Source organism: Chiloscyllium plagiosum, unplaced genomic scaffold (genome assembly GCF_037043375.1).
Source record: "Chiloscyllium plagiosum isolate Xiang-an unplaced genomic scaffold, Cpla_swu_hap1 HiC_scaffold_26, whole genome shotgun sequence".
Classification (NCBI taxonomy): domain Eukaryota; kingdom Metazoa; phylum Chordata; class Chondrichthyes; order Orectolobiformes; family Hemiscylliidae; genus Chiloscyllium; species Chiloscyllium plagiosum.
Genome location: NW_028270164.1, coordinates 41034230 through 41050561, shown reverse-complemented (window position 1 = coordinate 41050561; position 16332 = coordinate 41034230). Strand labels below are relative to the sequence as shown.

The window sequence follows — 16332 nt, the reverse complement described above, 5'->3', positions numbered from 1 at the left end:
AACGGAATCCAGTTCAATTAATACTCTTCATTTTAGTAAAGATTGCTCATTATCCTTTGTATGCTAATGAGATTCTTATGAAGTTTTCTGATGTTTTACCAGTGTTCTCCTCATACCTTTCATTTTGTGTATGTAAAACTTAAATTCACTTTCTAAAAGATAAGCTTTGCTGATTAGGTATACAATTTTACTTTTAATGGAATTAGCCTGAGGTCTCCATTCCTCAGTTTGTTTTTTTTAATAAACGTTTTGTCGTTACAGTGCAAGGGCACGAAGGATGAAAAATGTTTATCTAAAAGCCATTTCAAAAGTACTTTACATTGAGTGCAAAAATAAAGTTGACAATTTTATAGTTGCACAACCATTTTGCTCATATTAGCAGAGGAAAACGTACTGTACAATTCTAATCTAAGAATAATGTTTCAAATCATAGGTAAACATTAAGTATTTGCTTTTAAAGCATGGTTAATGCCTATAAGAATACAGTATGATTAGTTGTTAGTGATTATAACAGAGCATTGGTATGATTTGAGAGGTCATGGTGAATTACATCATGGTTTCTTGATTGTTCTTCAGTTCACTGACTGCATGAGCATCCCAGCTGCTAAGGAACCTTGTGATATACCAGCACAGTTCAGTACTTTCCAACATCACAGAATTTTCAGTGTGTAGAGGAGAATCTGTTTCCTTTTGGGACCATACCAATACTACAGCAGCTATGTGAATCGTACACAATTTAGGAATACTGGGCTGAAGACAGGGTGGCGATCTATGCTTTTGAGTATGAATTGACTACTGATAACAACCATGAATGAAAAGGATAGATACATTTGGGAACAGAGCTCAAAAGCTCAACAATTACAAATATTTCAGGCTTCAGATAATCATTAGCAGAAGTTGATGGAAAAGCTAGCAGGTCAGAAGAGTCACCTGAAATGTTAACTCTGATTTCTCTTCACAGACGCTGCCAGACCTGCTGAACTTTTTCAGCAACTTCTGTTTTTGTTTCTGATTTACAGCATCTGCAGTTCTTTTGGTTTTTATTCAGACAGTCTTTGTCTGACAAGGGAAGACATTTGAAGCTTCTCAGAAACTTGTTTACGGTCAGGCAAGGGGGGAAAAAGATTGTTTCTTGAATTTTTTCCAGCTTACTAGAAACTGGCTTAATATACGAGCCATAGATTTGTTTTTCAATGAGCACTTTCATTGGGCAAGAGATGGAGGGAGTGAGCTCCACTGAATGCCCAGTGGAAAGAATCTGAGGCTTCAGTCTTATCCTTAGTCAGCCTTTACTAATGATTCATCTATTAATTGGACCCTCTTAGCAGGATGCAGGGAGTAGGAAATCTGTCCAGTAGAAGCGTCAGACCAAACCAGTAAATGAATGTGGGAGCAGGCTGAAAGGTTTCCAGAGGACAGTCATGCACAGCAGTGGGAGGCAGTGGGGAACGCAAATGGTGGAGAGTCAGAGTTGAAAAGGGTGGTGCTGGAAAAGCACAGCAGGTCAGCCAGGATGCACAGTCGGAAAATTGATTTTGTGAGGCCATTATGTCTGTAATTGTACCTCTGTGCTCCTGTTGGGGAGACAGCTTGCCTCTTGCTTTGGGCCTTTGCAAATATTATGGCTGAAATCAGGAACGCACTAAAGGCAAACCACTTGGCACAGAACTGCATCGGAGGAGAGTGCATCTGTTCTGTTCTGTTCACCCGCTCCTCCAAAATCATCTGAAAATAATTCACCTTTCATATATGTTTGGTAAGAATTATGATTATGAATGGCTTGTGTTGTGTCTTTTTTTTGACTGGATGTCAGACATTTGAGAACTAGCTATCCAACGTATTAGCACTTCATTTTGGAGGCTGACATTTCACAGTTTTAGGTTTTGTCGAATGTACTTTAGAAATGAAGAATATTGCCAGATGATGGAGCTTTACAAGTCATTTTTAATTTCATGTATTGTTATTCCTTTGCGATGTTTTCTGTGGAATTTTGCCACTAACCAGCTGAACTGTAACATGTTCAGCTCTGTGTTTCATAATCTGTGTCCCTAACTGCATTGAAATCCAGTTAGTGGCAGGGAATTCTATGGTGATTAATTCATCTCCAGACTTCCCAAAACCTGTCCACAATTCACAAGACACAAATTAAGTGTTAGATATTCATGAGTCAGATAGAATACTCCCCACTTGCCTCCATAACACTCAAGAAGCTTGACACAATCTAAATCTGCCCACTTTACAGGCATCCTACCCACCACCCTAAATACTCAATCACTCCGTTGTCATCGCAGAGTGACAACAGTGTGTATTATCTACAAGAGACACTGCAACGACTTACCAAGGCTCCTTCAACAGCAAATCCAAAAGGACAAATGCAGCAAATTCATGGGAGATCTCCATCTGCAATGTCCCAGGCCATTCTGACTTGGATTTATATTTCTGTTCCTTTGGCTTGAATCCTGGAATTCCTGTTTTGAGTGTACCAACACCACATGGATTGCAGTGATTCATAATAGCATCTTCTGATGGGCAATGGGGAGGTATGTAGTGGTATTATCGCTGGACTGTTAATCCAGATAATGTTTTGGGGCTCCGGGTCTAAATTCCACATTGCCAGATAGTGGAAAAAAAGTCTGGAAATAAGAGGCTAATGATGACCATGAAACCATTGTTGATTGTAGAAAAATCCCATCTGGAACATGGATATCCTTTCGGAAAGGAAACTTCCATCCTTACCTGGTCTGGCCAACATGTGACTCCAGACCCACAGCAATATGGTTGACTTTTAACAGCCCTCTTGGCAATTAGGAATGGGCAATAAATGCTGCCTAGCCAGCGACATCCACATCCTGTGAATGATTAAAGAATAAAGAAATATTGGATGGAAACAAATACTGGCCAGCCAGTGACCTCAACATCCCATGAATTAATGAAGATTAAGTTAAAGCTGGACAATTGATTTACTTTTCTTTAACCACTAAGTGTTAATATCTAATTTTGCTATCATGGTAATTCAGCTACTTGAAGATTGATGCAAAGGCATTAACCCAAACTAAATTTGCAATTAAATGATTGCATAGTTTAAACTGCGGTTCTCTTCCAATTGTCATTTCAGACTGAAAGCTGCTTAAAACAATTGAAATGACTGGATTTCAAACGGAAAAATCACGGACCTGTATAAAGTATCTCATGTTCCTGTCCAATACTTTAATTTTTGTAAGTAACTGCTTGGTCACATTTGTGAACGTTTGAGAATGGCTGTTTACATGAAACAGGCACTTGGATGGAAAACTCTGAGAATATTCATGAGATTGGTAATTACAAGAAATTATATTAAAACCTGTGTCCATGGCAACAAGCATTGTTATTCAATAACTTTAATCAAATACATACCGTGTAATTTTATTAAAGTCTCAAATGTGGTTTAATTGTATTATGAGATAAAGAGTACTTTATCTTAAGAATGGTTATGAAATAGTGTGCAGGAGCGGAGGAGATTATTGCAGGATTCTTGATGAATATTAATGCTGGAGGCTTCAACCATCTGTAATAACCTCATTGTGGTCTTTTACAGACAGGAGGGCTATGTCTGCTGGGAGTTGGCATCTGGGTTACAACAAACCCCAATGGCTTCAAGAACATTGTGACTGCAAACCCATTCATCTATACTGGGGCTTACATCATCCTGTCAGTCGGGGTAATTCTCTTCTTCCTAGGGTGCTTAGGTTGCTGGGGAGCCATCCGAGAGAGCAAACAACTGCTTATGATTGTACGTAACTTGAAATCTTCATTCTTTCAGATTATTTTTGTTTTATAATCAAAGGTGTCAGAATGGTTAAAATTCAATCTATATTTCTCCCTCCCCGACCTGCATTCCAAATTTAAGAGGTTAATTGTACAAATGCATATTATATTCTCATTACGATAACATCATCAAATTATCATAGAATCCCCACAGATGTAAGCAGACCATTCGGCCCATCGAGTCCACAACCATCCTCTGAAGAGCATTCCACTCTGACCCACTCCCTCCAACCTATGGCTAATTCACCTAACCAGTACATCCCTGGACACTATGGACAACTTACCATGGCCAATCCACCCAACATGCAGATCTTTGGACTAAAATAGCACATAATATTTTTCTTCATCCATTTTGGAAGGTGCTGAGCTGGCAAGGGTTATGGTCCTTTGTCCAGTGTTCATCATATTGGCCTGGCTGCATCTGTGGAAAGAAAGCAGTGCTAATGTAATGTGTTCAGTGTCGTGCTCTGAGAAAGGGACACTGGACTTGAAATGTTAACTCTGCTTTCTTTCCACAGATGCTGCCGGACCTGCTGAGTTTCTCCAGCAGTTTCTGTTTTTGTCCCAGGTCTCCAGCATCTGCAATACTTTGTTTTATTCATTGCTTCGGTACCTGGTGTGTGGTGGCTAGCATTTGGCCTCTGGAGCAGCATAACCAAAACTAATGATCCTTTTGTTTGCAGTCCAAACATTCACTCTTTCCAGCACTCATGGGGTAGTGACATGAGTCAAGAACATTTCCCACTCCACCCGTGCAGACACATTGAGACTATTTTCCATCAGCATATTGTTGAGATTAACTCACTACTGGCTAGTTTAAAACCCCATCTCAAATGCTTTCTTATCTCAGAAAATCAAAAGCTAGTGGAAGAATGTCTGCATTTTGTATGGTTGGATGGTTGGGATGTGCTCTGAAGAAGAACAGGGATTTTCTCTCCACTGCCCAATATTTAATCGCTCAGCTAATGTCATTAAGGCAGACTATGTGTCCACCATCTCATTGTTGTATATAAAATGGCTACTGTGCCAATCAAAATAAATGGTATGGGGAGAATGTGATGTAGTGGCAATGATATCAATTGATGCTCTGAGAACATGGGTTCAATTCCCATCATGGAAACTGATGGAATTTAAATTAAATTAGTTCATTTAAAAAAGGAACGAAAACTAATATCAGTAATAGTGACCGTGAAACTATAAAAACTAATCTGGTTCTTGGATAATTATTGCAGGTATCCTTTCAAAGTTTGCTATCTAGAATCCTCTGTAAAATAACGATCTGTACAAAACATAATTTGGAGACGCCGGTGTTGGACTGAGATGTACAAAGTTAAAAATCACATAACACCAGATTATAGTCCAACAGGTTTAATTGGAAGCACACTAGCTTTCGGAGCGTCGCTCCTTCATCAGGTGGTACCGAAAGCTAGTGTGCTTCCAATTAAACCTGTTGGACTATAACCTGGTGTTGTGTGATTTTTAACTTTGTACAAAACATAGACAGACTCTGAAGGACTCTTAACCTGGTCTGTCAACATGTGACTCTAGGCACACTGCAATGTGCTTGACTCTAATTGCCCTCTGAAAGGCTATTCAGTTGTCAAGAGTAATGGCTTCCCCAGTGACAACCACATCCTGTGAAAGAATAAGTTACAATACAATTTAGTCTTCAAAATAATTCATTGCAATTGACTGTAAAACATGTTGTTATTTCCTGTGAAAAACAACGTAAATACCATTTTTTGTTTATTTGTAAATAGTAATAGACCTTTTGCAACCTGTGGTTTAAAGAATTGTGCCACATTATGTTTACAAGCTGTTATTGAAACTAATTTTTTTTGTAAGCTGCCCCAACATAAAAGTCTATTTTAAAGCATTTTGTGTCAATGTTCCATGTAAAGAGATTCCCTCACATATATCTGCATGGATTTTTTTTCCACTTCTCTTTCACGTTTACTTAAAAATATTTGTGAATTTGTTATCCTCAAATTCCTTTACTGTCCAGAAATGAAGACTAATTACAAGTTCTTTTCTATTCGTAATTCGTTGCTTCATGTCAGCGGAGCTCCCTCTCCTGCTTTCCCCTCAGTACTCCTCCCTTGAACAATGAACGAGATCTAAAACAAATTAAAAATCACACAACACCAGGTTATAGTCCAACAGGTTTAATTGGAAGCACACTAGCTTTCGGAGCGACGCTCCTTCATCAGGTGAGCGTTGCTCCGAAAGCTAGTGTGCTTCCAATTAAACCTGTTGGACTATAACCTGGTGTTGTGTGATTTTTAACTTTGTACACCCCAGTCCAACACCTGCATCTCCAAATCATAAAACAAATTAGATCTTCTTCACTTTTCATTTTCAACTCTTCTATGATAGTGCTCAGTACAGAGGCTCCTGACTCTTCACCTAAGGTCCAGAAAGATTCAATTACCCGAACTAAATGGCAAACTTGACTGGCAAAAAATATGCAGAGAATCCGGTTATACTTTTGTGAACAATTTACAAAATAATGGAGTTTGTCATTGAGAACGGGTTTGGAGCGGCCCCTGCTGGTCATTTTCAATTCATCTACACCATGCAATACTGTCGGAATATTTTTGAAGAATTAGAATCACTTTATCTTTAATGTGCCAAAATCCACTGAATTCAAATTGTGTACTTTTGAATTTAAAAAAAAATCAATTTTGTGCACTGTAGCTGTAATTTGATTCGGTTCATACATTTAAGTTCTCCCTTGCTAATTGTGACGAGGCAATGCTGGGCTGTTAACTCTGTCAGTTTGACTCTGAACTTTCAGAACCGCCCAAACTGACAGATTTGTGAAAATCGAAGACCAGTTGCCTGCGTAAGGCATTTTTTTTTAAAGTATCCCTTATATTCAATGTTTAAAATGTCAGATCAGATGTCTATAGTATTACTGAAATCATATACAGTTTTATGTACATTCATGAATTTGCTGTAAATGGCAAAATTCGGAATTCTCCTCACTGTAACTCAAAGAGGCAGTTGAAGGGATGAGGAATAACTGATGGTGTTGTGTTATTTACAGTTTTTGCTATTGATTCTGATCATTTTCATCTTGGAGTTAGTTGCAGCTGTCCTTGCATTAGTCTTCAGAAAACAGGTAGGTACAATGATCACAAATAAAACTGTTATTTTTCAGCTATTTGAGAGCAACTACTATGTGGCTGAATATGAATCCTGTAAATTTATATTCAGATACGAAAGGATTATTTCTTAAAGGAATTGCAGATGAAATACAAAGGAGACAATTCCACAGATGCATTTTCAAAAACCTGGAATGCCATTATGATGGACGTAAGTTTTCAAAGACATTCTCTTCTTCCACACATTCCTCCTGGATATAGGCTGCCTATATTTGCACAGCCATCAGCTGTCAACTTATGCCTTACCCAAGTGACTGTTGACATGTTGCTTTACTGTTAGTTGCTTCACAATATGAATATTGACAAATAGCTTGGCCATGTGATGCACTACACTTCCCTTGGTTGACTGCATTAAGAACCATCTTGTGGTCCCTGGAAAAGGAATAGCAGACCAGGTTATAACAAATTGACTTAGGCAAAGCCAACCAGTTATCTGGAATTCCATCTGGTCAGCTTGACCTGTTGGCTTACCCATGTTCATTGTTATAGTACACACAGTCTTGGCAACGTTATAGAGTGAGCTGTTTCGTAGCTTGTTTATGTTGCTGAACCTGTTCCACTCAGTTCATTGTTATTGTTCAGTCACCATTGTTATGGACCAGATCCCCTTAAAATATTTTAAGAAAGTAACCTACACTCTAATATTTTCTTATTTTAAAGGTAGATGTGAAGTGCCGTGTTCCAGATGTGACTGATCAAACTACACAACGTTTAGCAAAACAATTTATTTAAACACTATTGTTAAAATAAAAACAAAAGAAAGATCAATAACTTAATCATAGGAAAACTTAACCAAATAATAAGGAAAGCACCTATTACTGATTAACTATTCCAATATAGTAACTTCCCATAAACACATCCCTTGGCAAAAAGGCAAATGCAGACAGAGATTCTTACATGCGGTTCTGCAATCCAGGAGGAAAAATACAAGAGTGTAGAGCAATTAGGAATCATTCACTGATGCTTCCAACTCTTGAGATCCCAAAGACTTCTGAGTTACTGAAGAAACCAAATTCCAAAAATCTGGATCTGTGAGAGCTGTCCACAACCAGGCTGCTTCCATTGTTCCAATTTTGAAAACCCTGAAGGCCTCACAAGCTGTTTACTGAAGCCACTTCAAGTAGCCAGTTTGGTACCTCTGTCTTACAACCTCTCTTCAAAGAAAAAGGGCAAAATGACCTTTAAAGGTGACAGCATCATCACGCTACCTACTCCGTTGAGGCTCAGGTGATGATTGGTGTTGTTTGCATCACCCATCCACCCTAATTCTGTTCTTCTTCTGGCTTCCCCTGTCCTTTAATATTCAATTCGTGGCAAAGTGGAATTTGCATCAAAGCCATCATATTTATTTCTTGTCATTTCAGTTTTCCTGCTGTAGTGTAAATGGGCCTCAAGATTTTGGACAGAATTCCTCATTTCACGAACTCTTCCCCAATATGCTGCTACCTGAAGCATGTTGTAAGAAGAACAATACAGTCCTTGTCTTCCTTGACAAGAATAGATGTTTTCAGGGAGGTGCTGGTTATAACAAATTGACTTAGGCAAAGCCAACCAGTTATCTGGAATTCCATCTGGTCAGCTTGACCTGTTGGCTTACCCATGTTCATTGTTATAGTACACACAGTCTTGGCAACGTTATAGAGTGAGCTGTTTCGTAGCTTGTTTATGTTGCTGAACCTGTTCCACTGAGTTCATTGTTATTGTTCAGTCACCATTGTTATGGACCAGATCCCCTTAAAATATTTTAAGAAAGTAACCTACACTCTAATATTTTCTTATTTTAAAGGTAGATGTGAAGTGTCGTGTTCCAGATGTGACTGATCAAACTACACAACGTTTTGCAAAACAATTTATTTAAACACTATTGTTAAAATAAAAACAAAAGAAAGATCAATAACTTAATCATAGGAAAACTTAACCAAATAATAAGGAAAGCACCTATTACTGATTAACTATTCCAATATAGTAACTTCCCATAAATACATCCCTTGGCAAAAAGGAAAATGCAGACAGAGATTCTTAGATGCGGTTCTGCAATCCAGGAGGAAAAATACAAGAGTGTAGAGCAATTAGGAGTCATTCACTGATGCTTCCAACTCTTGAGATCCCAAAGACTTCTGAGTTACTGAAGAAACCAAATTCCAAAAATTTGGATCTGTGAGAGCTGTCCACACCCAGGCTGCTTCCATTGTTCCAATTTTGAAAAACCTGAAGGCCTCACAAGCTGTTTACTGAAGTCACTTCAAGTAGCCAGTTTGGTACCTCTGTCTTACAACCTCTCTTCAAAAAAAAAGGGCAAAATGATCTTTAAAGGTGACAGCATCATCACGCTACCTACTCCGTTGAGGCTTAGGTGATGATTGGTGTTGTTTGCATCACCCATCCACCCTAATTCTGCTCTTCTTCTGGCTTCCCCTGTCCTTTAATATTCAATTCGTGGCAAAGTGGAATTTGCATCAAAGCCATCATATTTATTTCTTGTCATTTCAGTTTTCCTGCTGTGGTGTAAATGGGCCTCAAGATTTTGGACAGAATTCCTCATTTCATGAACTCTTCCCCAATATGCTGCTACCTGAAGCGTGTTGTAAGAAGAACAATACAGTCCTTGTCTTCCTTGACAAGAATAGATGTTTTCAGGGAGGTGCTGGTTACATAAACAGTAAGGTAAATAGAAAATGTACATGGAGCATTTATTGTGGAAGGGAATTGGTTGCAACTCAGTGTGATTTCCGGATTGATTTTTTTTAATCACTGAAGTCACTCAAACATGATTATAATTTTGATGTAGTGTAGTAAAGTAAGCACCAGTCTCTGGAGGTTACGGATTGGAAGTTGGAATTGAGAGACAAAATTTCTTAAGTTCCTACATGGACATAGCATCACTGGAAAGGCCTGCTCATCATAATTGTCCTTTGAAAAGGTGATGGTGAGCACCTTCTTGAACCATTGCTACTTGTGCAAGTATGATGTCATTGGATGGTGGACCAGACATGGGGACTGTGAATGGCCTATTACTATTCTTGCAACTGTTCCAGTGAGAGTCCAAGTTGAGTTCATAGAAAGGAGGCCCAGAAGGAGGGCATATGGCCCACCCTGCATGTGATAGCTCTTTGGAAGTGAAATTCAATTAATTCCATTCTTCTGCTCTTCTTCCATTACCCTGAAAATTTTCCTGTTCTAGAAAATACCCTAGTCTATTTCCAAAGTTACTAATGAATTTGTTTTAATTGCTCTTAATTGTTCTTTCAGTCAGTGCATTCCAAATCATCACAATTCAACATACATAGGAAATATATGTAGTCTTGAAGGCATTCATTAAATTTTAGGTTGTAGCAGTGTTGAAACTTGCACAAGGTAATTGCTAATGTTTCTTGTTTCAGGGATGTTTCTCAATGATTGCAGAGAATTTTCGGAATTATGTTCATCTGGTTGGAGCATTCAGTATAATAGTGCTTTTAATTGAGGTAAGGTCACATTTGTCCAGATTTAAATGTTTGGAAGCTTCATAAAATACAGGGGTAGGGGACTTATTTGTGGTGAAATTGCTTGTGCTGAAATTGCAAGCATACTTTTCAGAGCTAGGATTACAATTGAGGAAATCTCCTACCGTCACTTGATGGCACAAAAGTAACCTTCTCATTGTTCACTAAACATGTACCTTTTTACTACAAGCTATGAAAGGCTTTCAATGTTTGTGCAGAAGAATGATGATTTGAGGCAGGCAGAATAAATGGAGTATTACCCAATAGAAGCTTCAAACCACTTACCGGATTGAGACTAGGTAGCTAAAGCATACATGATCCAAAAGACAATTTTTGGGTTATTATGTTCTGAACTATCATATTGAACAAAGTACTTTTTTCAAAAGCAATTGAATCAAGGGAAGGGAAGATACAGGAGTGTAATTTCTGCTCTTAGTCATTTCCTCCCAATTCTGTCTGAACAAATATGATCTTAGGTATGTTTATGTTGGAGCAAGTTGAGCTTTGCAATGGCCCCTTAGACACACAGGAGAGTGGCTGATTCTAGTCAAAGTGCAATAAAACTTTATGTCCTTGAGTGAGGATGGGAGAAAGATTGATTATGTAACTCCCACAAATTAGTGGCTCAAAACATTAAATGAAAATGTACCTTTAACTCAATCTTTTGTGTCTGAAGTGGATAAAGTTTATCCATGTGGTAAACTAAATATCAACTGTGATGTTGATTTGTACAAACTGAAGGGAAGTACAATAAAACCTGCCTGAGAATGGAGAGGAAGGACAAACATGTGGATATGGGTCTTGACTTTGGCTGATAGTATGAAATGGGCAATGTCATCTGCATTATGCATGTCAGCCTGTTGATGAAACTGTGTTTTGGACAGCTGATCTAATATCATGCATTGAATACTAGAAAACCCATGAAGACTTTCAACAGGCCAGAATGAAATTATGGTCTGTAGCAGGAAAAGTACAAGGTGAAGCTGAGAAATAAATTAAACCGTAATACTGTCTGAAACTTAATTTTATCAATCCTGTTTTTGAAAAATGTAATTACATCTGATTGAAATTGAATTCCTCTTCTGCAATTAAATCTTTGTCCCATTATTTCTTGATCTGCACCACAAACTACATGCTCTTTCACTCTCGGAAGATCTGTGTGGGAAATGTTTAATAAGGGGGCAGAAACAAGAGGCTTTAAATTCAAGGTAATTGGCAACATAATCAAAACGGAAAGAAGATGTTTTGTTTTACTTATGGGAAGTTGTGACCTGAAATCCTTTGCCTGAAAAGTTGATGTTACCAAAAAATAATACTTTTCAGAAGGTATTTGGATGAAATACTTGCAAGGGAAAAAAGATTATGGCTGTGGGGAAAGGGCAGGCAAGTGAAACTAATTGGATGGCTCTTTAAAAGAGTCAGCATGTGCAAACTGGACTGATTGACCTTCCTTGTATGCTGTATCATCTTATGTTTCAATGAACTTGGACTAAAATTCATGTTATCATGTTGAGCCAAAGTTGTTTATTTTTGCTTTTGCAGCTTGGCGCTATGGCTTTTACTATTTTTGTGTACCAGACCTATAACTAATAATGACCATTGTCAGGCGGAAGACACATGCTAATCATGACTGAACAAACAAAGAGGAGAAAGCAGACATCAAGAAACACGTACTGGGCAATGACTGGGTGGATGTGCAGAGCCAGCTGTGATTTAGCAAGAATGCATTTAAATGACACGTGAAATTGTTTGAAAAGGAATGAAGCGAACCTTAATAATGAAAATAATGAAAAAGGACAGTCCAGCCATTTTATATTGTCCACACAATTATTATAATTGTAATTATTATAATTATATTCTGTTTTGTCCTGTTAAGAATGTGCTACTTAACCTTTTAACAGTGTTACTGCCCATTTTGAAATGGTTGTGTAATGAGGTACAAATGTAATGTCGAGCTAATTATATTACAGTGTAATAGATATGTATTGTGATATGAATATTCATATTTCTTCTATTTGTGATATCTCAGTTGTATTTTTGACTTTAAAGATGAAGGTCTGCAGCTTTCCTTTTAATTTATTATACCCCTCTAGTTTGCAATTTAAACCTCCCCTCAATCCCTCTTCCCACCTTTGTGCTTTTGAAGTGGTTGTGCAAACAACAGGCATTATATGGGTCACCTGATTCATTTCTGTTTTCATGCAACTCCCAAAACCCACACCCCAAATCCCACTCCCCACCATTGTGCCAATCCATGCCAGCCCTCCTCTACATGTCAGTGAAAATTCACTTTGTCAACCTCCCCATACCAACTTGTTCGTTAGGGTAGAAGGTTGTTATGTAATGCTTGATTTGTGACAGCAGAAAACATTAATATTATTAATGCAGCAGTAACAAGCAACAACAACCCCAGTGTATATTTCCTGTTGTCATTGTGGAAGCTGTGTTGTTTTCCATAAACACTTTCTTAATAGAGGGAGCTGTTCTATTATTGAGTCATGCACTGGTCGTATGTCACTTCCTTAGTTTGTGGAAGCTGGCTTTTCTACCATGTGTATGTAAGGTGGCATGGTGGTCAGTGGTTATTACTACCGCCACACAGCACCAGGGGCCCAGGTTCGATTCCACCTCAGGTGACGATCTGTGTGGAATTTGCAGATTCTGTCTGTGTGGGTTTCCTCCAGATGCTCCAGTTTCCTCCCACAATCCAAAGATGTACAGGTTAGGTGGATTGGCCATGTTACTTGCCACTTAGTGTCCAGGGATATGGAGGCTAGGTGGGTTAGCCATGGGAAATGCATGGTTATAAGGATGTGGTGGGTCAGGGTAGGATGCTCTTATGGAGGGTTGCTGTGGACTCGATGGGTTGAATGGCCTGCTTCCACACTGTAGAGATGCTATGAAAGGCAACAGTGAGGGAATCACTTTTATTATAAGTGTTGATATTATTTATTGTGCTATGCAAATGGGATCCTGTTCCCAAAGCTGGAGAGTCCTTCACATACTGAACACTTTTTAAAATATCTAAAAAAAGAACTGGGCCAGAATGAATAAATTCCACTGCTCACGGTGTGTAATAGCATTAAGAGTGGATGTGTGAAACTTATTATTATTTCCAGCGAAATCATCAATAATGTCTTTTGAATATTTATCACAACTTTTTTTAATGATCTGTGCACCAGAGCTAGAACGCTTGAATATCTGATGACAGAGTCATCAAATGGACTTTTATAAACTTAGAACACACTAGATGATGGTACAATGCTTCTCTTTTCTTACAGCAACTTGCCTATAATTAGTTTAACTTATGATATCTTATTTCTGACCTATTGCTCTTTTTAAAAAACAGACATTTCTCCAGTCCATTCAAACTATTGGAGATTCTGAATGTATGGGCCAATAGCACATACAACACAAACCCCAACTTTATAAGCACACATACTGTTAGGACCTGCAGCTTGGTCTATTATAGAACTACTCCTACATTCAATTCCATACATTACATTTTACATCATCTCTATCTAACAGCACTGGGTCATCATCTAGAGTGGTGGAAATCAATTCAAAGTAACCATTGTTAAATTCAACCATATCTTGAAACTCAACCCTATCTTGAAACTCAACCCATAAATGTCCTGCAGTGACCCTATATCTTGCTATCAGTTATCCATTAACTTCATTTCCACTAATAGCAAGATAGTGATCTATTATTAATGTCCATGGATCAGAAATCCAGGCTAATATTCTGGAGGTGTGATTCAAATCCCACCATTGCAGCTGATGGAATTTAAAATCAGTTAATAAAATCTTAAATCTAAAGCAAGTCTCAGTAATGGTGACCATGAAACTATCATTGATTGTCAGACAAAAAAAAGATTAGTTTACTGATATTCTTTAGGGAAGGGAATCTGCCAAACCTACAATGTTTGGTCTACAGATATCTCCAGATCCACAACAAAGTAGTTGGCTCTTCACTTAAATGACCAGCAGGTCACTCTGTACAACAGGCTTTAGGAATGGGAGACAAATATTGGGCTGGTCAATGGTACTCAAAGAATTAAAAAAAAACAAATTTTGATGGCCTCGACTGAATGGTGTGCCCTAGAAACACATGAAAAGACTACCATAAGCCATTGTCTTGTCCTTGGATGTAAGATACATGATGATGATGATGATGTTGATGATGATGATGATAACAAAATTAATTGGGTTTTATACTGATTTGAAGCTACTTGTGGGCCTGTTCTTTCTAAGTCTTCAAAAAGCGAAAAAGAAAGAAGGCTTTACATGAGAAAAATACTGTAATCGTAATTTCATACTGCAATTGCAAACTATTATATTTTATTATATAAGTGCTAACTAAATTCACTGTCAGTTGTTTAAAAAAATTACTGCTCCCATTCACTTGTTTTTGCTATTCAATAAATCCATGAAGTTGGTAAAGTTGAAGTAAAATATTGTGGAACATTATTCTTTTACTTTTGAAAGGTACCTTGAAATTATGGGATTGAACCAAATACTGAAGTAATCTTTAAAGCTTCTCTGTGACCACAAAACAAGTTACAATGTAAGAAATCATCATTCAGTGCAATCAGTCCATGTCTGTATTTATCTTTGATAGGAATAACTAATCCTAATCATAATTATTCAACCTGCTATCACACCATTTTAATCTTTCATAAACAGGTTTAAAGGGTTTGGTTATACTGCAATTGACACAAAGTCAAAACCTGCAGTTATCCCTGAACTAGATTTAGCAAACTTCAAGTGCAACTGCTTTGGCTCAAATCAAGGTATGTAGCACAATTTGCCTAAATAAGAAATTATCCCAAAGTTTATTAGTACCTGTATTTATTGAGCTGCCCATTCTGACCTTGATCAGTCCAATAAATACAACAGCTGCAAGTCCAATAACTCATGTTACAGGGGTTGGATTTAAGGAAATGAGAAGCGTGTGGTGGTACTGTTTTAACAGAAAGTGCCAACAGTCCACCCACCATCTGAGGGAACCCTGTTCTTATCTGATATACTTGCTTTCATGTTAGACCAATGCATAAGGATCAGCTTTTGGCTGATCTCCCAATCTCCAACTTAGTGATGAGGTCAATTACAGCATCTTGGAGATAAAATGTGAAGCTGGAGAAAGCACAGCAGGTGAGGCAGCATCAGAGGAGTCAATGTTCCAGGTCAGAACCTTTCATCAGGACTGGGGAGGGGTTTGAGAAATAAATGGGGTGGGTGGGATGATGATAGGTGGATGCAGGTAGGAGGTGATTGTGACTGGTGAGTGGAAAGGGTAGAGTACATAGGTGGGAAGGAAGGTGGACAGATAGGTCAGGTCAAGGGAGTGGGGTGGAGAGGGAAGACTTGGCTTGGGATGAGGTGGGGGTTGGGGAGATTTGAAAGCTGATGAATTCTACGTTAAGGCCACATAATTGTCCATTACTACAATAATTAAAACCATCAGAAACACAATAGACCAGAGATTGAACTATGGACTTATTTGATTGATGAGCCTTCAGAGAAGTGCGACTCAAGAGATTGCAGACTAAAATGAAATGGTCCTGCACTATGTGCAAAAATTGACAAGTCTTACTATTGTTAACTGGAATCTCAATATCCTTAATTTCAGTGAACTCTAAAATTAAGTCATAATATTGCTATGTGAAGTAAGTTATAATTGTAACTTTACACAAACAATAGAATTAGAAGACTCATAGGTATACAGGAGTTTGGCTTTATGGAGAAACTGGAAAAGGCTGGGTCTGTTTTCCATGGAACAGAGAAAGTTAAAGGGACTTTTAACAGACACACGGTCAAGAAAGACTAACATTGGATCCAGCAAACACATCCTCACCCAGCCTGGCACTGAATCTAGC

General features: G+C 38.1%; 1 protein-coding gene across 11 annotated transcripts in view; it reads left to right on the top strand.

The window, feature by feature from the left end:
• Positions 1-14641, top strand: part of tspan18b (tetraspanin 18b) — a 125656-nt gene extending 111015 nt beyond the window's left edge. For 8 of the 11 annotated variants that reach the window (XM_043716889.2, XM_043716887.2, XM_087973643.1 and 5 more), the window contains 7 exons: positions 3116-3216; positions 3575-3769; positions 6854-6928; positions 7024-7122; positions 9462-9635; positions 10352-10435; positions 11996-14641. In XM_043716889.2, coding sequence (XP_043572824.1) covers positions 3142-3216; positions 3575-3769; positions 6854-6928; positions 7024-7122; positions 9462-9635; positions 10352-10435; positions 11996-12043 — 750 coding nt within the window. In that variant the 5' untranslated portion in view covers positions 3116-3141 and the 3' untranslated portion in view covers positions 12044-14641. The other 3 variants (XM_087973646.1, XM_087973645.1, XM_043716892.2) reach the window with 3 other exon arrangements.
• The last annotated feature ends 1691 nt before the right edge of the window (positions 14642-16332 follow it).